This window comes from Ctenopharyngodon idella, chromosome 2 (genome assembly GCF_019924925.1).
Source record: "Ctenopharyngodon idella isolate HZGC_01 chromosome 2, HZGC01, whole genome shotgun sequence".
NCBI lineage: Eukaryota > Metazoa > Chordata > Actinopteri > Cypriniformes > Xenocyprididae > Ctenopharyngodon > Ctenopharyngodon idella.
In genome coordinates this window covers 4,622,800-4,647,559 of record NC_067221.1, presented here as the reverse complement: position 1 = coordinate 4,647,559, position 24,760 = coordinate 4,622,800, and the positions used below count along the sequence as shown (strand labels likewise).

General features: G+C 37.7%; 1 protein-coding gene across 1 annotated transcript in view; it reads left to right on the top strand.

Moving 5' to 3' along the window:
- Positions 1-24,760, top strand: part of clstn2a (calsyntenin 2a) — a 254,376-nt gene that overhangs the window by 192,837 nt on the left and 36,779 nt on the right. The window contains exons 6-8 of the mRNA XM_051879314.1: positions 4,913-5,098; positions 7,867-8,124; positions 12,213-12,334. Of these exons, the coding sequence (XP_051735274.1) occupies positions 4,913-5,098; positions 7,867-8,124; positions 12,213-12,334 (566 nt within the window). The remainder of the gene's footprint in view (positions 1-4,912; positions 5,099-7,866; positions 8,125-12,212; positions 12,335-24,760) is intronic.

Below are 24,760 nucleotides of genomic sequence, written 5' to 3'. Positions count from 1 at the left end.
CGTTTCAGATATTTCAGTATCAATATGTATTGAAAAATCGATATTTATGACAACATTGCACTTAGTTTATTATTTCAGATGGCTTTTTAAAAGACTACAATTGACAAATGTATATATTATATATAAAATTCAACCTGACAAAGTGGCTAGTAGGAGTGACTGAAATGCACCCGCATTTGGTGGATTTGGCATATTTCATTTCTTAAACAGCCATGTATGAGGACGTACTGTATCATAGCCATATTCCAAGATGACAATGTCAAGATTCATCAGGCTCAAATTGTGAAATAATGGGTGGGACCTCTGAGTCCAGACCTTAAATTCATTGTAAGTCTTTGGGATGTTCTGGAGAAGACTTTACAAGACTTCACCTCTTGCATTGTCAATACAAGATCTTGACCAAAAATTGATGCACCTCTTGATGGAAATAACATCACAACTTTTATTTATTTTCATCAAGAGGTCACAATATTTCATCACAATATTACTGTTTTTACTGAATTTTGATCAAATAAATGCAGCCTTGGTGAACAGAAGAAATTTCTTTCAAAAACATTTTTAAAAAAATCTTAGAGTAGATCACTTCTTCTCAGATTACAGTAGTTTGACTGGCACAGTAAAAATCGTTGCCTCTTTTTCCCTCTCCTCAGGCACTGCTCGTTTGTCCCAGGGTCACTACTGTTTATCAGGTGCAGGTATCATCTAAAGCATGATAGGACCTTAAGATGTGTTGACAGTCGCTGGCAGGCTCCTACGCCCAGAGAATAAGCAGTCATTGGCTGAGAGATTGCATGGCTTGTGTTGTCAGTGTGATTCATAAGAAGTGAGGTGGAAGTGAGGACTGAGTGACGATCCTGACAGGCGCCACAGAGGTGAAGGGCGAGGATTTCTGGTTGTAACGCTTCCCGCTTGCATAAGCGTGTAATTGGGCAGCCTCTCTTTGTCTCTGGTCAAATCCCATCTGTCGACACTGATCTCTCCATCTCTCCGTCCAGTGGCCCGTCTTGCTGAGCCATCCACTGAGAGTGACAGATCTCTCATTGAGTGCAAAAGCCATAGAAAACTGGCACTGCCAATCAGAGCTACACTTGTACATGCATGCAGTGTACATGATGTTTACTGAGGGGGGAAATGTATGGCTGGACTTGAGTTTATCCATTAGGGATAAAGTGAATACAGACTAAATGTGAGTGAAATAATGCCTAATAAATTGGGTACCATTATCTAATAGGCTGTGCTGTTCAAGTGACAGGGGAAGTGCAAGTTGTTAAGATGAAAGATGATGTAGATTGTGATATGATTTTTTATGAATTTTTGTTTTGTTCTAATTTGTCCCGTAGTATTCATTGATTTAGTCCATTTAGACATGCAATTCGCTTTCAAAAGTTTGATTTTTTGCCATTATCAGCATAAATCCTTATGATTTCTTGGCATAAATGCATTAAATGAATTTGCATTAATCAGAAATAATTAATTTATTATTTATTTATTTATCTCTCTCCTTTCTCTATCTATCTATCTATCTATCTATCTATCTATCTATCTATCTATCTATCTATCGTGTGTGTGTGTGTGTGTATATTATATTGTATATTATGTACTATATTATTAGATATACATAATATACATATACACAGTACATGCACGTATATTATGTAAACAAACTTTTATTTTGGATGCGATTAATCGTTTGACAGCACTAATATATATATATATATATATATATATTTATATAGCTTGTTTTGTTATTTATCAGTACAAAGTCATCACAAAATGATGATGATTTATGCTGAAATTGTCCAAAGCCTCACTTTGCCTAGAGCGTTTCCAAACTTTTGAAGGGCATTGTAATTTACTGATGATAATGTGGAGAATATCAAAACAAAAGTCAACCTGTAACATATTTTCCTCAACAGTATGTTTTAATTAAAATTATTTAATTAATAATTTAACACACTCTGAAATATGTCAAAACAGAGCTTTGGTTTAAATGGAGACTTGCACTTTTCAAAATTAACAGATGTCACTGTTAGTCAGTGGAAATACAGGACTTTTTGATGCGTGGGCAGACAGGTTTAAATCTGACCGGCATCATATCCTGATCTATTTCCACTTTTCCGCTCTCTGATTGTTTCCTGTCACTCTCCACTACACTCTCTGATTAGATTTCAAAAAAGCACAAACATAAAATTAGAAGAACCCCATAAATTTACAAATGCGCCACTTCCAGTCACATAATCAGCATTACAATCATCCGTGAACATCTCAAGGCAGCCTCAGGCTGAAAACTCTGTGACAGAAATGAGGTCAGTTTCCTGGCCAACTCATTTCCTGTCCACCTGTCATGTAGCCTTTTTCTGCACCATGTCATCCCAATGCCCACCCTCACCCCCTATTATTTTTCCATGCGTCGCTGGGAATCCCAGTCTGTTCTTTATACTCCAGCAATTCCAGTAGTGATATTAGTCCCTGCGCTGCTCTGCCACGACTTTTTGGCATCGGTGGCATTTGTGAATAAGCAATGAATGTTTAATGCCGCAGTTAATGTTAATCGCCACCCTGAGGTCCTGAAATGGTCTTTCTATTGTACAGAATGATTCTGGCCTCTGGCTTTGGTGTGTTTGGATAATCGAGGGAATTATTCACTCTCCAGGGAGTAGATGAGTCATTACGCAGCGCACACACAAGGTTGTTTTGATCCCAAAGCGCTGTGTTCCTGTTGCACATGCTTACCTTGTGATGGTGGATTAAAAGCAGACCCAGTGTTTTAGATTCTCTTTAGGTGTTTTTCATAAAAGTTTGTTCGGTTGCATGTATTTTAAAGTGAGCTATAAAGCCTTTCTGCTCAGTTTATCTGGGACAGAACGGCTACCTCAGAAATTCATGAGGAACTTTTTTAAGACCTTTCCCTCAAAAGAGGTAGAGACGGAGGCCTGTGGTACTGTACTGTCTCCCCATTTTATCCACAGTAGTGCCAATGAATAATGTAATAAGATATTCAGTTAGGCAAACGGGCTGAGGGAATCTCTCTCAGCTCAGGTGAATATAAAGCACTCGTTTCTCTGAATTATACAGAGAGAGTCCATAAAGGCCAGCGAAGAAGAGTGAGATGTTTTATCTTTAGGGTTATTCTTACTCTACTTCATGTTTTATAAAGAGCACAAGACAGAGCAATGTAACATGTATGAGCACATACTAAAGCACATAGTGACGTGTCAGCCTTGACCAGGAGGAAAACACGTCAAAGTAAAAAAATAAATCATCATGGATTCCGTTTTTTCTTTTGACCTTGCAGTTTGCTTTTAACCATGGCTTTCATCACAATTGGTTTTACCTCTTCACGTTTGTACCGAGAGATAAAAAGGATTCAGCTCAGATGTACAAATCTGATACGTGACGACCACAGATGCTGTAGTGACAGTAGAACTGATATGAAAGCAAATAGCATGTGTGTCACAGAGATTTTAACTTGGTTAAAGGGCGCTGAAGCATGATGTGAAGAAGTTAATTAATTAAGAAGTGTAATTAATAATAAAGGTGGGAACAGAAGACACCACGTTCACTAAATACTGTGTATTTTAAAATATTGGTGTTGTTTTTTGTGATACTACTACTACTACTACTACTACTACTACTACTAATAATAAAATAATTATTATTACTAAGCAATAAACAATTAACCAAATAATGTAGCTTAAAAGTACATACATTAATGAACCAAATAATTAGGCTAATTGTGCAGTCTAAAAAATGCTTTTTTAAAACAAAAACAACCCAAGTTGGGTTGAAAATGGACAAACCCAGCGACTGGGTAGTTTTATTTCACTCAACTATTGTTTAAAAAAAATACTGTATTGCTTGCTTAAAATGAACCCAAAATATGTTGGAAATTAACATTTATTAATATGTTTAATAAATGAACATTTATTAATAAGTTTAATGAATAATAATTAAGCAATAAACATTGCTTATTAATAAATGTTCACCTTTATGTTCACCATTATTGTTGCCTCTAGTAATTATGTGTCTTTTAATTTCCAACCTATTTTGGGTTCATTTTAAGCCAGCTATATGGTAATTTTTAAGCAATAGTTGAGTTAAATAAAACTACCCAGCAGGTTGGGCAAACATTTAAAGGGTTAGTTCACCCAAAAATGAATACTTAATTACTCACCCTCATGTCGTTCCACACCTGTAAGTCCTTTGTTCATCTTCAGAACACAAATTAAGATATTTTTGATAAAATCCGATGGCTCAGTGAGTCCTCCATTGCCAGCAAGATAATTAACACTTTCAATGCCCAGAAAGCTGCTAAAGACATATTTAAAACAGTTCATGTGACTACAGTGGTTCAACCTTAATGTTATGAAGCGACGAGAATACGTTTTGGGTGCCAAAAAACAAAAAAACAAACAAAATAACGACTTTATTCAACAATATCTAGTGATGGGTGATTTCAAAACACTGCTTCATGAAGTTTCGAAGCTTTATGAATCTTTTGTTTTGAATCAGTGGTTCGGAGCGTGTATCAAACTGCCAGAGTCACGTGATTTCAGTAAACGAGGCTTCGTTATGTCATAAGTGTTTCGAAATTTTAATGGTTCACGTGAATTTAGCAGTTTGAAACATGCTCCAAACCACTGATTCGAAACAAAAGATCCATTTAACCCAACCACTGGGTTAAAACAACCCAATCACTGGGTTAAAACAACCCAGTCCATTTTCAACCCAGCTTGGGTTGTTTTTAACCCAGCATTTTTTAGAGTGTGGGCTGTTTGAATCAAGGAGGTTTATAGTACCTGGAGAAAGCTATCCATTAGCATTTGCATATATAATTTATATTTATATTTACATAGATTTTACATCTGTAACTCTTCAGTTCTCAAATTGCTAACATGTGTTTTCCTGGCAGGTTGGAACAAGCGTGTGGATTATGAACCTGGAACAGGCAGCAGACAGCTCTTTCCCAAGATGCACCTGGAGACCTGTGATGGCCCTTTATCTTCAGTGCGAGCCATGGTGGAGCTACAGACCAGCCATATTGGGAAGGGCTGTGACAGAGAGACCTATTCTGAGAAGTCTCTTCAGAAGCTCTGTGGTACGGTCAACTTCAGCACAAATCATTTATCAGTCAGTCCAGAACTGCCTCGACTTGGTTTGATGAGCTTAAAGGGTTAGTTCACCCAAAAATGAAAATTATGTCTTTAATTACTCACCCTCATGTTGTTCCAAACCTGTAAGACCTTCGTTCATCTTCAGAACACAAATTAAGATATTTTTGATAAAATCCGATGGTTCAGTGAGGTCTGCATTCACAGCAAAGAAAATTAACACTTTCAATGCCCAGAAAGCTACTAAAGACATATTTAAAACAGTTCACGTGACTACACTGGTTCAACCTTAATGTTATAAAGCACCGAGAATACTTTTTGTGCACCAAAAAAAATAAATAACTTTATTCAACAATATCTAGTGATGGGCGATTTCAAAACACTGCTTCATGAAGCTTTGAAGCTTTACGAATCTTTTGTTTCGAATCAGTGGTTCGGAGCGTGTATCAAACTGCCAAAGTCACATGATTTCAATAAATGAGGCTTTGTTACATAAGTATTTCGAAACCTTTCAAAATTTCAATGGTTCACCACTGGGGGGGCGATGATCTCTGTGAACTAGTGATGGGCAAAGTGAAACAGTTGAAGCAAATGAGCTGAATTGTTGAATAAAGTCTTTGTTTTGTTTTTTTGGTGGTATTCTTGTCACTTCATAACATCTGAAAGTGTTAATTATCTTGCAGTCAATGCAGGCCTCACTGAGCCATCGGATTTTATCAAAAATATCTTAATTTGTGTTCTGAAGATGAACGAAGGTCTTACGGTGTGGAACGACATGAAGGTAAGAAATAAATGACAGAATTTTCATTTTTGGGTGAACTAACCCTTTCAAGAGGTTAATACAATTCACAAACTTTAACATTTGCTTCAGGTACGCTCAAAACAATTCACAATGGAACAGGGACGCACAGTATTATAGATTGTATAATTTATTGTTCCATATGTAACAATGGATAATGGATATTTAATTGTGCATGCACATTTCCCCTATTTTTACATTTAGATTACCTTTGACCTCATCTAAATTTATCTTTAAAAGCATTAATTTAGAAAACAATGTTAAATGTTATTTTAGCAAATCATAGAATGAATATCCTTTGGTCATACTGTAGATTACAGTGTTTTGATGCCCAAATTCACTCGGCTTTCAAAACAATTGATTTTAGTTTCTAATATTTTATTGTTAATATATTTAGACAGAATTTTGATATTGACCATTTATCAGTTATGAGTCATAACATGAAGATAATTATCGTCTATTATTAGTGTGGAGAGATTTTTTTTTAAATATCAGTTCATCCCTACAATTCACCTGACCATATCTCAAGATTTTATTCCTCATATTGCATGTCCAACACCCTTGTAAATGGGTCATTAAACAATTTTCATGTACCTCAGTAAGTCAGTCATTTTAATCTAATGAAAGTCTCTCTGAGACGGATGCATTATGAAGTCAAAACCGTTCTGGCACATGATTTGTGAAGCATTAAGTGCGTTGATCTTTTTACCGTCTTGGCTCTCTCTCAGCAATAATCATCTCCCCTGTTGACGCCAGTCTCTTTTGCCCAAGAACTCTGTACAGTTAATGGAAATAAGTGTTTATTGTTCGAAAATGGAAGTGTTTCTGAAATAGACATCAAGGCTGCCAACCCAATGTGATATATTTTTTTTCAAAAGCATACCCAAATAATTTAGTTAAATATGCATTATGTAAATTACAAAATCCCAATGTGTAATCATTAGTGCAACCTTGAAACGCTGACATTTTCTGTTTATTCTTGACTGGACATCTGATAACATGGGCTGCCACTGAGACTCATGTAGCGCTAGAAATTGCTTTGCGTAATGCAATCTCATTGACCTGTACCTTTACGGTATTTCTGGAAATGGATTCTCTCAGAAGAGCTCAGACGCTCACTTGGAGACTGGCGGTGAATTTATCGTCCAATATCGATTGGCAGAAATAAATACTGCATAGCTTAAAAGCAGCGCCGCTGCCATATTCTCTCTGGTTTCTGTCTCTCTTTGGTCCTGTGGCGAAGTGAGTGATGTGGAGCTGTGGAATGAGAACACGCTGCTCTGACATCGGTGCGGCTCATCGCTCATTCTGTCCCTCTGTGCTGGCCATCCTGTCACCCCTGAGTGAGGGGAAAAAAGATTCAATATCCTCCTGTACTCCCAAATAAAACACGCAGAGAGAGGCATGAGTGAGCGCAGGAGGGAGGGAGGACGACAGGAGGCTAATCAAAGATTGATAGGTGGCGCTGCTCTTGCATATTTAGGGCATCTGTACCAGACTTGTCCTTAAAGTGAGTGTGCACACAATCAGTTATATCTCAGAAGTTTCTTATACTGCACTCTTTTAAATGGAGAGTTCACTGAAAAATGAAAATTCTCTCATTATTGGCACATATTTAACACATATGCTTCCAAAGAGATGAGGAAGCCAAACTCAAACTCTTTTAACCCGCATGAGCACCCTAGCTCAACGTGCCACGGCTCCGACGGCAATGAGTTTTATAATGAGACGATTGCTTTCAGAAATGACATTTCAGTCAGGGTTGAATGTGGGTCTCGGAACCAAATGTTATTTGCTTTTCATCTCTAATTTGATTTGAAGTGTGCTGTATGCACAGTATATTCGCATGCCAGGGCAACTAACATGATTTAAACTCTTTATGACAGACAGCTTGTAATTTTTCATCGCTGCCTCTCACAGTAACCTGAACTAACCTCAGTGCTTTTATCTCCGCAGGAGCAGCCTCGGGCAGCACAGACCTTCTCCCAGCCCCCAGCGTGTCCACCAATTGGACGGCTTCCTTGCTGACAGACAGCGGCCGAGACAGCGACCTCATCTTCAGATTTGATGGGCGACAGGCGGCCAATATCCCAGAGTGGGTTGTGCCACAGAACTTGACAGATCAGTTTACCATAGCAACATGGATGAAGCATGGGCCAAGTCCTGGACTGAGAGCCGAGAAGGAGACATTGCTCTGTAATTCAGATAAAACTGGTGAGCTGTCGACTCAATATGCATGTTTCAATATTAAAGGGGTAGTTGATTATGATTTCACTTTTTTTTTTACTTCAGTTAGTGTGTAGTGTTGCTGTTTGAGCATAAACAACATCTGCAATGTTACGACGCTCAAAGTTCAGTGCAAAGGGAGATATTTTCTTTTAAAGAAATCACTTTTTAAGGACTACAACAAGCTGCTTCCTGGGTTAGGGACATCACTAACCCTAACATTTACATAAACCCTGCCCCCGGGAACATGCAACAAAGGGGTGAGGCCATGTTATTGCAATACAGTACGTAACACAAATGCAATAGCATGTCATAAAAGCAAGATGACAACATAAGTTAACTGTAATTAAACTAAACTATATCTGTTCTGTCTTCATGCAGCATATATTCTCTGGCTCTGTAGGATCTTACAACAGTTCCCACACAGTTGTCACTTCTTCTTGAGTCTCTCCATCATTGTCCGACTTCAGTTTGAACATAAAAGGCTGAACAGTTTCTAACATTTTCAGTGAGTCTGCATAAGGCCCTCTTCTTGGGAGCAGCAGCTCATTTGCATTTAAAGGGACACACACAAAAATGGAGCGTGGACATCAGAGACTTATTTTACATTTGTAAAAGTGGCATTATATGACCCCTTTAAAAAAAAAAAAAAAAAGTGAGGTCAGGCAGTGATGTTGGCGAGAAGGCCTGGCTCGCAGTCTCCGCTCTAATTCATCCCAAAGGTGTTCTGTCGGGTTGAGGTCAGGAGGTGCAGGCCAGTCAAGTTCCTCCACACCAAACTCACTCTTCCATGTCTTTATGGACCTTGCTTTGTGCACTGGTGCGCAGTCATGTTGGAACAGGAAGGGGCCATCCCCAAACTCTTCCCACAAAGTTGGGAGCATGAAATTGTCCAAAATGTCTTGGTATGCTGAAGCATTAAGAGTTCCTTTCACTGGAACTAACGGGCCAAGCCCAACCCCTGAAAAACAACCCCACACCATAACCCCCCCTCCACCAAACTTTACACTTGGCACAATGCAGTCAGGCAAGTACAGTTCTCCTGACAACCGCCAAACCCAGACTCGTCCATCGGATTGCCAGACAGAGAAGCGTGATTTGTCACTCCAGAGAACACGTCTCCACTGCTCTAGAGTCCAGTGGCGGTGTGCTTTACACCACTGCATCCGATGCTTTGCATTGCACTTGGTGATGTAAGGCTTGGATGCAGCTGCTCGGCCATGGAAATCCATTCCATGAAGCTCTCTACGCACTGTTCTTCAGCTAATCTGAAGGCCACACAAAGTGTGGAGATCTGTAGCTATTGACTCTGCAGAAAGTTGGTGACTTCTGCGCACTGTGAGCCTCAGCATGCGCTGACCCCGCTCTGTGATTTTAAGTGGCCTACCACTTCGTGGCTGAGTTGCTGTTGTTCCCAATTACTTCCACTTTGTTATGATACCACTAACAGTTGACCGTGGAATATTTAGTAGTGAGGAAATTTCACGACTTATTGCACAGTTGACAACCTATCACGGTACCACGCTTGAATTCACTGAGCTCCTGAGAGCGACCCATTCTTTCACAAATGTTTGTAGAAGCAGCATGTCTAGGTGCTTGATTTTATACACCTGTTGCCATGGAATTGATTGGAACACCTGAATTCAATGATTTGGAGTGGTGTCCCAATACTTTTGGCAAAATGGTGTGTGTGTATATTATATATATATATATATATATATATATATATATATATATATATATATATATATATATATATATGTATATATATATGTATATATTTTTTAATGGTAATGTTTGTGTGTGTGTGTGTGTGTGTGTGTGTATAGAATGTTAAAAAAAAAAAAAAACAGCATTTATTTGAAAATGCCATCTTTGATCAATTTAATGCATCCTTGCTGAATAAAGGTATTAATTTCTTTAAAAAAAAAAAACTCCCCAAACTTATTAATGGTAGTAAAAATAGCATTTTTAAATATGTGTATATACTTCCCATCTCATGCTTTGACTCCAGAATTTCAGAATGACCAGAGCAGCCTTTGAGGTTATATGCGATGAAATTGGTCAATTATTCAGTCACATGACTTGACACAGTGTCATATTACTTTTTCATGTGCCTCTTGGCATTTATTTGGGAATTGTGTTTCAGTCACTTTCATTCATTCACTCCTCTGTTTTCATTCTGCTTTTTTATCCCACAATTCTGATAAAAATATGTGAATGGAAACCTGGGGTATGACCGTTTTAAAACAGTATAGACCAATCAGATGAGGCCTTCCACAAGTATATGGAATATACTGAGGTGTAAATTTTCACTTCAACAGATGCAAGATAAGTACAAAAATTTATAATTGCTTTAGTGAATCAGACGCTAAAATAAGCCTTTCCAATAAACGGTGATGTTAGCAAGCACAATTCATTGTTAGTGAATTCCCTTGTGAGTGTTTACAGTAGCAAATGATAGTTTAATTTGTTGATTTGTGAATATTAGTTTCGGTGTCAGACAAGAACCCTATTGTTTTCTTCTGTTGCATTCCATCTAGCTAATTATGAAAGCAAGAAAACTTCCTGAATAGCGCTCAAATATTTTAGATTACGTCTACAGTTTCCAGGTCTGGTGGTCAAGATGATCAGTTTGTTAAAATTGAAGAGATCAGTGCTGCAGATGTGTCAGACTAACCCGAGAAGAGTTTTATCAGTACCGTACGATGCCCAGCAGCATTAGGGAGAGCGATTAAGACTATGGATTAGATCTGGATTAAAGAGTGGTTCAGAACACAATTCTCCGGAGGTTAAAGGGAAACTCTAGCCAGGAAGAAATGCAGTGTGACTGTCAGCGGCCAGTTCTCCAAGACCGAGTGGCCCTGATCAGAGCCGACTGCTTGGCAGGACTCTTTCGAGTTCATTGATCCCAGGCGTCATGTTGAGTGGGTGTGAGACTTAATCAATTCAACACGCACTAAAAGCAGTCGCACGAGAGACACCGGGCAGCGGTGCAGAGGCAGTGTTGAGGTGAGCAGAGAAGGGCGCCGTGTGGACAAGACGTGGCAGCCACCTTGATCAATGAGAAGTTTCTGAGAAAGAGCATGAAAGCAGTCCAGACTTGCTTTGAGCGGAGACACGTGATGGACAGTGGAACATGTCGATATCAACGGGAAAAGAAAACGCTTTAACAAGTCTCAGATTGAATGGCAGCTCTTTTGTGATCATCTTGTTAGGATTTAGATTTACAACAGATTGACATTTGGTTTGGATCAAGCTGGAAAAAATAGGTAATACCCACTTAAGCTGGTCAAAACACGGTTTGTTGCACGTATGGACCGCATGTAGATCTATCCTATGATCCCCCAGTCTTTAATTTAAGTGCTTTTAAACCATTGAATCAAGATAAATGATGCAACAGAGAACTCAAATCTGTACTGGCACACTGTCTGTGAAGCAGCTCTCTGTGAGAACACACAAGAAACACACACACACAGAAAGCCACTTCTCAGACAGCGTGCCAGTACCAATTAGAGTTTTCTTTCGCATCTTATCACTTTTAAATGGGAAAAAAATGACCTACTCAGAAGTCAAAATGGCCTTTTTTGGTGAGTATCCTCATAAGCACAGTCTAAAATGAGTCATAAATGAACATAAACGGTTGGGAGAAGATCAGATATGTGTTGGATTGTGTGTATATAGCAATTGATACTATTAAATGTGTAAAAAGTGCACATTTTAAGCTGGCCATACCTGGATTTTTGAGCAGGATTCAGGGAATCCTTTCAGTCAGTCCATCATCCCTAGTCTATTCCCTTTACAGTTTCAGCAGAACTACAGTTTCTTTTCATTTCTCTCTATGTCCTCATCTGAAGTTTAATTTTTATGACCCTGACTTGTGTAACAGTCAGGAGTTTTTCTAACATGACTATGCAGTTTTAGACAAGCTCTCAGAGCTAGACATGGAAATCTATAAATGTAAATCTTTACTCAGCGTGAAGTTCTTACTTTGACAGCCAGTGTAAGTGATTTCTTGAGTGTCCTCATTTACATTACATATACAGTAAGCCTTCTCTGTGTTTTTCTTTTTGCAGAGATGAACAGGCATCATTACTCCCTGTACGTGCACAACTGCCGTCTGGTGTTTCTGCTGAGGCGAGACTTCATTCAGCTGGACTCCTTCAGGCCGGCAGAGTTCCACTGGAGACTGGAACAGGTGAGGGGCCCCCAGGAGCCTGTCACACACACACACACACACGTCAACATCACAACCAGCACTGTGATAAACAGGACGGGAAAAATGCCACACAGATCGGGCTCCATTTATAGTAATCACTTGTGAAGTGAAGTTCGCTCTGTATAATTTTCAATTACCTGTTTTTGAATTATTCATTATCTGTTTGACTGATCTTTCCATTGCAACGAGTGATCTGTCACCTGTAAAATGATTATTATCAGAAGGACAAATTGGAAAGCCGACGCAAAGACAGCACTCATATTTTCTCTCCCGGTGCTTATTTGGCTCATTTGTGGCTTGTTTGTGTTTGGAAACACCTTGATTTTCTCAAATTTCCAACATTTCCCTTGGCTAATGTTGAGTGCAGACTAATCTTTTGATTGAGAGCACCTAACGGACTGTGTGTATGTCACCGCGCCTCTCAACGCCTGCCAAGGGGAACAGAGAGCTGAGGTGAGACATGTGTAATCAGTATGAAAAGCTCTCCACAGCAATGACCTCTCGCAGTGAACATAATGATAGTCCTTCGCCCACACCAATCCTTAACCGCAAATTACACGCACATACACATTCTCACATCCAGACGTGCACTAGCACACACACACACACATCTTCTCAAACCTTTCTGAGCTGCTGTAAATGGATAAAAAGTTAGATGCATATCTATTCAGTAAACACCCTCATATGCTGCTGAAAGACTTTTTTGTCCTTTTCAAACACACAAAACAGGTCAATGTCTGAGAGGCCTTTGATCAATAGTCTCGATCAATTACTGTAAGTAGGACTCTGGAGTGCACCAGTAAAGAAGGTTTTGGTCATGGTCCAAATGCATGTGATCCCCACAATTTTTTCACAGATGTTTTGATTAGCCGAACTAAGATGCGAAGAATTTGGCTGCGTGAGTAGCATTTGTTTCCTCTCTGTGGCAGTTGTGGTTAAAGATCTGGGCTGGTAGCCGAAAGCTCATATATTTAAAACCCTCAGAGGACAAGACATGAGCTTTTGCTCTTGTGCCATTAAGCAATGCACTTAACCTCAGGTCGCTCTAGAAGAATTGACTCTGTAAGGGGGCGTTCACAAAGACAGCGATTTGCAGTGACAAAGCAATTATAATTCACACACTTTCAGCTGCTGATTGAAGGCTACATAAACAACAGAGGCTGTTACCGATAGGGGTGGGCAATATACCGGTAGACACGATTAACCGGTAAAAATGTTGGACTACTGTGGTTACGCGCTTACGTGACATTGTCGTGCTGCGCCGTCATCATTTGCATGCGTTTTTAAACCATTGAAGCGCAATAAGCAGTAAAAGAGAACTCATTTTAGTGTATGCACGCACTGTGAGATGGTTTATTAACTCTTTCTGAGAGACACACACATAAAGCTGCTGCTCATACAGCGTGTGAGTACTGAACTGAGTGCTTTTTGCCACCTTATTGGTATTGAACGGTCAAATACACACACTTATGTGTCAAAATGGCTGTCTTTGCAAGTATCCTTGTAAACACAGTTATTTATGTCTTAAAGGGGACCTATAATGCACCTTTTTAACAAAATGTAATATATCTGTGGTGTCCCCAGAATGTGTCTGTTAAGTTTCAGCTCAGATCATTTATTATGTTGTAAATGCCCATTTTTGAGTGGAAGGAAAAACATGCTATTTTCGTGCATGTGTCTTTAAATGCGAATGAGTTGCTGTTCCCCACCCTGCTTTCCAGAAGAGGGTGGAGCCTACAGCTTGTGCCTCTGCAAAAAACAAGCATCTGTTTGGTTTTGATTATCATCTCTATCCCGGCCATGCTCACATGAAATTGCAGTTCTTCGTCATCATGAAAGTTTGTAATCTGCATACATTTTATAGCCACAACAGTTTAAACTTCTGACATATGGTTTTCTGAGTGCACACATCTGAAGCACACACACAGAAAGCTGGCTGTCAGACAGCGCTTCCTGTGAGTTTTAAACTAAGTTTTCAACTAAGTTTTCTTTCACATCTTATTGCGCTTAGCTCGCTCAGGGGAGGAGCTAAGCTAATAGGGCAGATTCCATCAGCAGTTGTGGGAGAGGCTGTTCTGGAAAAGCTCATTTGGAGACACTTTTTTTTATGATTTATGGGGATTTTTACCATTATAGGCTGATTGTTTACACACACGTCTGTGTTCAAACACCTTATAAAAGTGAATTTTGCATATTAGGTCCACTTTAAGTGAATGTAAACAGTTGAGAAAGAAAGCGCATGTGTATCAGTATATTAGATCAGTGTATTTGGTCTTAAAGTGACAGCAGCCTAATATACCTACTTTTTGCTGTGTTATTAATCTTAATCAAACAACAAAAGGCAAAGAGAAAATCACTCACTGCTCTTGACTGAATCACTTTTGTACCTTTAATAAGAATACATTTGTATTTAATTTACACATCGAAGACTATGCAGTGTTTTTTTTTTTTTTTCCGCATTTAATTACTTATACAATTTATGTAGTATTTCTTAGTGCTTGAAGTTTTTCAGTTATTCTATTGTAGTTTTGTCCTATTGCTTGTAATTACTTTATTTGTTCTTATTTTATCACTGACTGTTTACTTGTTAAGAAATGCTTAATAAGTAAATTATAAGTCATTTTGGATAAAAGTGAGGTTGGTAGCATCAGAGATTTGTTTGAAACAATTATTAGCAGGTAAACTTTAATCTATGAGCAGAACTGGATATTGTGTCTGTGAAATTTTCAATACCTATTACAAAGTTTAACCAAAATTCTGAGGTCCTCACACATTTTCTGCTATTTTTACTGGTATTTATTGTAGGATAATTGGTCACACTTTAGATTAGGGTCAAATTCTCACTATTAACTATTAACTATGACTTTTGATTCAATAAACTCCCAATTACTGCTTATTATTAGTTAGTAGTAGTTGTTAAGTTTAGGTATTGGTAGGATTGAGGGATGTAGAATATGATCATGCAGAATAAGGCATTAATATGTGCTTTATAAGTGCTAATAAACAGCCAATACCCTAGTAATATGCTAATAAGCAACTAGTTAATAGTGAGAATTGGACCCTAAACTAAAGTGCAATATTGTTGCAAGTCAGGTTTGGCTACACAGAGCAAAATGTATATTAAAATAGATATTTTGTATCAAAATAGTTATTTTAATCTGTTACGATATTTCACAATATTACTGTTTTTACTGTATTTTTGATTCAACAAATACCTTGGTGACACTTCTCTCAAAAACATTTAAAAAAAAAAAATAGCATAATATAATACAACATGGCATGCATTTCCAGTTTTTATGTATTTTGAGCTATATAAATCATAATTAGTGTATGTGTTTATTTAACCAGCATATAATTATTCCAGGGAGGCGTATAGAGTAAGGGTGTAACGGTACATGTATTCGTCCCGAGTCACAGTACGGACGTCACGGTTCAGTTCATGCAGTATGACGACGGATACAGGCGATCCACACTCCAATCCAGAAGGGGGCGCGCACAGTAAGGCTTTTTAGCCTAACCTATTTTGTAACCAGCATTAACCACCAGTAATTGCAATAAGCTCTGTGTTTTGTTACTTTCGATAAGAAACAGTGCCATCTTTCAAATTCTGTCCATTTTATCACAAAATTCAAACAATAAATGCCGTTTTGACGCTTTTTGATGTGGCGTAACATATCGCTTCCTCTTCTATATTAGCCTATATATTAATTATATTTAACTTAACCTGTTAATGTAAAGCCTAAATAAATCCGTCATGAAAACAAGTTATGACAGCCACTGTGTAAATGATTATATTTCAACAACGAATTGGAGAAACAGAAGTTAATGCAAAAACTGCCTTATGTGTAATTTACATGCTTACAATACATCATTTTTTTTTATTATTATTTGAGTGTTGATGATTATGTCTAAAAATATATTGCAACTGAATTTAATAATTTGGGCTCTGTTGTTAATTGTAACCTTTATTATAGTAATGTGCAAGTAAGGGCTCCCTAATAGATTACAGCATTAGCAGAGATAGATTTTTTTCTCCTTAAGAAAATTGTAATTATAATTGAATACATTTAAAGACAGAGACACAGTTGGTTCAGTAAAAAAAAAAAAAAAAAACGAACTGTCATGTTTGTGTACCGTTACACCACTAGTATAGAGTCAATGTTCACTGCAATTATTATGACAATAAACAAGCTGCGCAGTCTGGTTCTGCCTCAGTGTTCTTGACAGCTGTACTTAGTTTGTTACAGGTCAGAAGGAAAATGAGCTCCTTTCAAAGCTCCGGCTTCTTTCCTGTGGCCAGTCAGAGCTCAGTCAGGTGATGAGGAACACAAGTAAACAATATGGGGTCAGTAGACAGGCTGCCATAAAACAACGTCAGGGCTATACCTACAGTCCTGTCAACATCCAGCGCATAAAACACTGCAACACTGTAGGCAAAAACCTCTGACTCCACACAGCTGTTGGTTTGTGCTTCACATATATGCTGTGATATTCTCTGTCTTTTTTGTACATTTATCTTTCATGTCCACTTTGTTTATTTTTGTAGGGAAAAGTATTTCTTCCCGCCTGATATATGCTTGTAAATGAAGAAGTGCGTGAAAAGGAGAGAGCGAGAGAAGGTGTGAAAGAGCTTGTTTACACTTCAGTGCATTTTCTCTCTTCCTGTTTTTCCTGCCATGTACCTCTTCCCCAGCACGGTTTGATAATGGTGTCTCTCCAGCTTGGAGACAGTAAACAGAATATGCTCGCCTTGATCTCGGAGCACAGCACAGCTCTGTTCCCAACATGAGACACATCTATTTTTCTTTCTTTTCTCTCCTGCCCTCCCTCTCACTGCTTGCCATTGATGCTTAAACAACAGATTATCCTTGTTGTAAATGTCATCGTAGTTAGTTTTGCTCTTTCTTTAATCCCAACAAACAAACTTTTGACTCTTGGCATGACGTTTGATCCACTTTGCAGCTTATTCTGGCCAAGAACAGCCCACTTACTGTAGAGGGAAATAAAAAGACATATATATATATATATACTGCATATATTTATACTGCAACATATTTATACTGTACTGATTTTTATGTCATCATAGACACAATTAAGGGACACAGTTCTCCTAAGGATGTTTAGTAAATGTAAACCGAAAAATGTATACAATTTTTATCTCAAGTGCACCTAAAATCTTATATAGATTTTGCTTTTCTGTATGTACACTAACATAAAAGTTTGGGTTCACTAAGATTTTAATTGCAAAACTTTTACTTAGCAAGGATGCATTAAATTGATCAGAAGTGACATTAAAGACATTTATAATGTCACAAAAGATTTCTATTTTAAGTAAGTGCTGTTCTTTTAACTTTCTATTCATCAAAGAATCCTGAAAACAAAACAAAATACTATGACAGTTTCCAATAAATAAATAAATAACAACTGTTTCCAATGTTGATAATAATAAATGTTTTTTGAGCACCAAATCATCATATTAGAATGATTTCTGAAGGATCTTGTGACACTGAAGACTGGAGTAATGATGCTGACAAATAAAGCATTACCATGACAAGAATAAATTACATTTAAAAAAAAAATCTTTTAAATATTTTATATATTATGTATTTTGTTGTGTGTGTGTGTGTATATATATATTATAAATATTTTATAATATATATATATATATATATATATATATATATATAATAAATATTTTATAATATATTTATATAAATATCATATACATTATAAATATTTTATAACATATTTATATAAATATCATATACATATTATATAATTCTTTTTTAAAATATTTTTATATTTTATATAATATATTATTATATTATATATTATATATATTATATTAGATATTCTAAACTTTTTTCTAAATTCTTTTACTTTTATCCTGTACATGAAAATGCTGACATGACATAGAACAACTACAACAACAGCAACAACAAAAAAAAAATTAGGATTTACATCTGTCCAAAAGTAATATGTACTAAATATTTCACTGAATTTTTCTCTTTGTTTTCTTAGTAATATTTTCACATGGATAACTAGTTTACTTGCTACCAAGTGCTTCTGATGCTACTAAACAAATTTTGGCAATTCCAGTGACCAGTTCTTCTGCTAAAGCACCACCCAACCCAGAACTTCATTGACACCATTTTTCTAGATTCAATGCCACAAACTTCACAAAATTTGTCAAATTCATTGATTAGCCCGTCCTCACCAGCTCTCATTAGAGACAAGAAAACAAAGTTGCTGTTTGTGATTTTGACTAGATGTTGCCATTATTATGTGTGATATACCTCAGAAGATCAGTGAATGGTCTACAAGAGTCTGTGTTGTAGGTCAAGATTATGTTAACAAGCAACTTTTTAATCTTGTGTCAGGTATTTTTGTGCAGTGTAAGACCCACAGGCGCACAGCTTGCTAATACCGTACTGTGAGAGAGTCACATTACACAAGGTTGTCTGCTTGTCAGCTGAGTAGAAGGACGTGAGTGTGTTTGTGTCAGTCAGTGAGGGAGGGAGGGGCCGCAGGTGCTGTGGTATTTCTGTCACTATGGCAGAGCGCTGATCTAAGGCACCTGTAGACGATTTGATTGACGCTGCAGTCTCCACCCTAGCCTAGCGGCCTGCGGCAGTGTGAGCGTCGTGTTCTATTAAGGACCCGACATTGATCTAGTAAAATAGCTTTGCGGTGATAGCACAGCAGACACACTTTAAGTTGGAGAGAGAGGAAGAGGGAAAAAGACGCAGGGTGTTGGCTGTTGGGCATCTCATCCAAATGCTGCTCTTTGCAGGCTCATCAGCACTCTGAGAGGACACTCAATGGCTTCCGCTGCAACTCCATTTAGCCCTATTGATTTTGCAATCTTCCTCACATCTGCCTCTTTAGCTTCCCCCCCCCCCTCTTTTCGTTGAGAGGGAAAGAATGATGGAGAGGGAGGGAGCGATGCCAAGTGAGAGGAAGGAAATACTTGATGGGGGTTATTCTGGACTATTTGTCTTTTTTATTGCTCACTTACTAACTTTGTTTCTATTTTCTCTCCTGCTATAATCGCATGGATTAGATGTTTTCAGAGTAATGGCTATTAGTTTGGTTTTGGGTTTTGGTTCATGTTTATGTTTTCATGTCTTTTATTTTGTAATTTCATAGTCATGGTTCCTGTTTGTCATGTGATTCCCTTATCCCATCATGTGATCCTGTCAGGTTCTGATTGGTTGTTCTGATTATGTTTCCTGAAAATGAAGCTTCGGACGTCACCGATCACGTGGTTATGGCAAAACGAATCAAGCTCCGATACAGTGCTTCACTGTGAGATGTTTAGTTTTTTTGATACAAGCTTTGAAGCCTCGGTGTCAAACGTCACATCACTATTGTTTTTAACCCAGCAAACAGAGGATTTTATTTAACATGTTAACCCGTACCCGTTATTTTTTTACTGGCACTTTTCAATTCATACTGTTTTAATCCCTCATTTCTTTGATCAGATCGGACCCTTCTTTGCTTTTGCCCTTCTTAAAAGACATTCAAATGATCTTGCGTGCACGTACTTTTCAAAATTAGTAATAAAACAATCACTCTTGGCAACAGGGACAGCTAGTACATTTGCTTAGCATAGTGTCAAACATTATAAGATCATCATGTTTTGCTCCAAAATCACTATATAGCATATATATCGTCAGTCTTTTTTGAAATAACTTCTGTTGTCCATGTTGCTTCTTAACACAGAGTGAGATGGAAAATATATTATATGATACAGGCTATGTCGATTAGCATTGCATTATAGATATACATTATTCTTATGAAAATATCCAAGATGGCTTGAAGAACACAGATAAACACAGATATATCTACACAATTGTGTTTGTCTAAATGTTTCATCAGTCAAAACATCTCTATCTGCATGTTATTCAGCTGTAGTGATATCTGATGTCCATATAAGGGATTTCCTGGAAGTTTAATACTTCTATGAATCGCACTTGTGGACTTTGTGCACAAGGGCGCCCTCTGGTTTCCAGTATGAATGAAAAATTACTTGAGTGTTTAGTGCTCCATATTGCTAACATCACCTCATTTTGTGTAAACATAGAAAAATAATACTAAAGTACTTTGTAACGTAGTAACTTGAGTAGTTTTTCAGCAAACTACTTATTTACTCTTACTTGAGTCACATTCTTTTTTTAGTACTTCTTCTTGTACTCGTATATTATTTAAGTAGCAATACTTTTACTTAAGTACAAATTTTCGCCAATTTGTGAATAATTGTTTAAATTTTAGTCTGTTTTTCATACCTCTTGTATGGTTTTTAAATGAATTTTGGAAGCTTTTAAATGCAGAGGATGTCATCTAGCAATAAGGGCTTTGATCTAATCCCCAACCTCCCCTCAGTGTCAGTGCACATAGTTCATCTGGTGTTTTCGGGCAGGCAAGGCTTTTTCTATTAAAATGAGCAATGCACCCTGAACGGTTGCATTGAATTAGAGCAATAAAAATGAGCCATAATTTTTTTTTCCCACAATGACCATTAAACTGAGACTTATGGAAGCCATCCATGAGCTCTCAGCAGATCTGTGAAAACATTGGTCAAGAAGCAAGGCAAATCATCCGTTAATGGCTCTTCAAACAGTGGCCTAAATCAATATTCAAAGATTTGTGTGCATCAACACTTCTGCTCATTGATCGGAGGTGTGTGTGCATGTACCGAGGGTCTGTGCGTGACCCAACTCGACCAATCGGTACGGGTGTGGAAAAGCCTGAGCAGTCATGTCATTTCTCTCTGTCTCGCTCAGATCATCGACCCGGCAGAAAATTACACTCCATCCTGTCAATATGACATTCATTGTACGCTTATCTACTCACAATTACACACACCACATCTGTGGCTTCCTCCGGCGATGCATTTAAGAACCTGTATTGTTTTGTGTTAGATGGATTGCGTTCCATGCATGACCGCTCACTTGCTTTAATGAATACATGAAGACTTATAATGAGATCTCACGGAGGAGAGCGTGCAGCTTATCAAATGCTGTAAAACTTAAACTATAGACAAACAGATGAGTCCCAATAGTGCCTAAAGCTAATATAGATCTTGAGAGGAACATGTGTCATTTGATTTTCCAGGTGCTTACACAGATTTACAGCAAATACACCAAACTCTTGTCAGCTGCTCGTCAAGAATGTGGAAAGTCAATGTCTGCATTATGATGTCTGCAGTGTTGCTTACAGACTGTAGGCAAAAGACAGGATTATAAAAGCTACAGTATGTTATGACAGATCACATGTAACTGTGTAATTCTGCTTTCGTTTTCAATTATTAGCCATTTTGTTTGCCAAGTCCCGCCTATTTGACAGTTCATCCAATCTGAAAAGAAGCAAGAACTCCAGCGATGTGTCCAAATTGAATACTTCCCTACTATATAGTATGCGAAAAACAGTACGCCAACAGAGTAGTATGTCTAAATACATAGTATTTGAAAAACAGTAGGTGAATGACCTACTACTTTTGAGGATTAAATGGATCATGAATTGAGAAATCAAATTTTCCTTGAGCTTTTGACACATAACAGGTCATCATACTATAAGAATATACTGTAAGTTTCAGAACTGAAAACTTCCTTGTTAGTCCAAAAAAAGCTTTTACTTAAACCAAGCCCAGATTACAACTCATTGTGGAATGTGCCTCTTTATCACGTCATAGAGAGGTGAATAACCATCTCTGCAGAAGATGATCAACGCCTACTTCTATATCATCACCACCGTAAGCCCCGCCCACTGATTCACGCATGACGAGTAGTAGGAAAACAACAGACGTGACGCTAACACTGGATCGAGCAACTATGCTGCAAACTTGCCTTTGAATAATGCAAATGTTGTGCAGTGTCAGGTTGTGGAAAAACACAGTATCTGCAGAGCCAGAAATAAAAAAATTATGCTGTGCCTCTATATTGGATCCAACAGGAACGGCACAACACACTTATCTGAGTAAAAAAGTTTTTACTGTGTCACTATTGCTTTGTTACAGATCGTTGCTGTCAATCAAACAGCGAAAGTTTATCAGTGACTGAGTTTTGGACTCGCGCCAAAACTCCCGTTAAAATCAACAAATCTCGTATTATGCATATAAAGATGTTATGTTCTTATTATGCATATAAAGAATAGGGCAAAGAACGTAGGAGTCAGAAAAGTTGCAAAACTATTGTGTTTTGTATTAGCTCTAAGCCTGAATTTGCATTTTTTTTTTTCATGCCTCATGTACTGATTATGTGTACATGACTAACCAAAATCACCAGTGATTTCTGATATGTAATGATTCATGTACAGTCAGATGTTCTTTATCTCAAAATCGTTTATTGTCAGTAAATCAAACCAGTGACTAAACTGTCAACTTCATGACGTTTCTCTTAGTAGGATGAAAATAATCTATTATTTTAAACGGTGATTAAATTATATATAGAAAGCGATCAAAGAACGCTCCCTTTACAGTCACTGGAGCTGTCAATCAAACAGCACAAGTTTATCAGTGACTGAGTTCTGGACTCGCACCAAAACTCCCGTTAAAATCAACAAATCTCGTATTTGCATTATTGTGTTTGTACTGTTAGTTATGATGAAAGCCTTCGTTAGTGTGCAGAAACTGAGTTAAAATGACGAGATCACTGCATTCATGCGCTCAACAACATGTCTGTGATCAGCTACATGCTCATCACTGCGACCTTTCATACCATTATCTAAATATAATGCTATAATCAACACTTTTCACGATTAGTAAACCTTGAGAACTGTAATAGTAAAAATATGCTAAAAGTTTTCTCGAGTTCCACATGTAATACTATTTTCATATGCAAAGATGTTAGCCAATCACAGCAGTGGGCGTTTACACTGAAGTCTCACTGCAGACACGCCCCTTAAATCAGAGTGTTCAAATCAGAGGGCTAAAATCAGGGTAGGAAAATAGCCTTTTATTTCTAAATTATGACAATTTTTTATGTAAAAAAATCATACTAACATTTTAAGTGCACCCCAGGAAATATTATAAAATGATAAAATAATGCAGTTCATGACCACTTTAAATAAACACTTTACTATCCATGAGGTCATGGGAAAGGATTTGTGAATGTAGGTGAAGCGCCGTAGGTCACATGAAAGACACACTTTATTTTACAGTGTCTTTATTACATGTCTTTACTGTAATTACTGTAGCCCTATAGTAAGTACACGTTGTTAATTATTATTACTCAGTATTTAAATGTATAATTACACTGTAACAATGACACCTTAAAAACCAAGATTTGTTTTTAGCTTTTTACTTATATGGCCACAAAAACACAATGGAGAGATAAATGAAACTCAACACAATGTGAAACACTTTCCATTCGAATTTAAATGGATTGAAATGTCATTCACTAGTTTGCATGTTCTTATTATGCATATAAAGAATAGGGCAAAGAACGTAGGAGTCAGAAAAGTTGCAAAACTATTGTGTTTTGTATTAGCTCTAAGCCTGAATTTGCATTCTTTTTCTTTTCATGCCTCATGTCTTGCCATAATCAAAGCCTGTTGTGATCTACCTGAAGGCTGCTTTGCACTGTGAAATAATCATGAGCTTCTGAATAATGCATCTCTACAGCTCTGTTTCCACATTAGCTGAACAAATTTTACTCGTCCATCAGCGCAAGGCACCACCGCCTCTTCTTACGACCATACACCCTTCCATAACTTTTCACCAAAAGCTGGTCATGAGAGAGATAGAGAGAGAGTGAGGGAGAGCTTAAAAATCACATCACCTGACTTTCATCTACACCATTCCTTCTTTTGCTCCTTTTTTATTTTTGACATTCCAAATATAGCAGCACCAAAATATTCACAGTCTGACATTCTTTTTTGGGGGGTTGGAGGGAGATGTTCTTTCCTTTCTCTCTCCCTCCTACCGTGTTTTGCTTCAAAGTAAATTTTGTACTCCACTCCACCAGGAATACTTCGCCTAGAGGTCTCGAGACACGAAAAGAATACCAATTCTCCTTTCGTAGCAACAATCTGATCGCAATTTCGGCAGCTTCTGATGCACATATGTTGAATCTTTGCACACGTATGTTGCTTTAACTTGAAAGAGAAGTGGTTGCTTTGGATGTCTTCATCCTGGCTGTTTCCCTGCATCCGAACCTCTTTTGGCCCACCTCGGTCCCAGTGCCATGCCAGTGTAATGGATTTGCATTAATAATGCAGGGGCGAGAGGAAAAAAGTCATGCTGAAAGAGAGCGTGTACATGTTTGAGAGAAGATAGGGAGTGATAGATGTAGTGTGCATAGATTTGCGTGTCGCTTTAGAGGGCACGACGGAGGGTTTGAATCGGCACACATGTGGATATGAAAGTGTGCACACTTTGATGAACTGAAGCTGAACTCCGTGGCC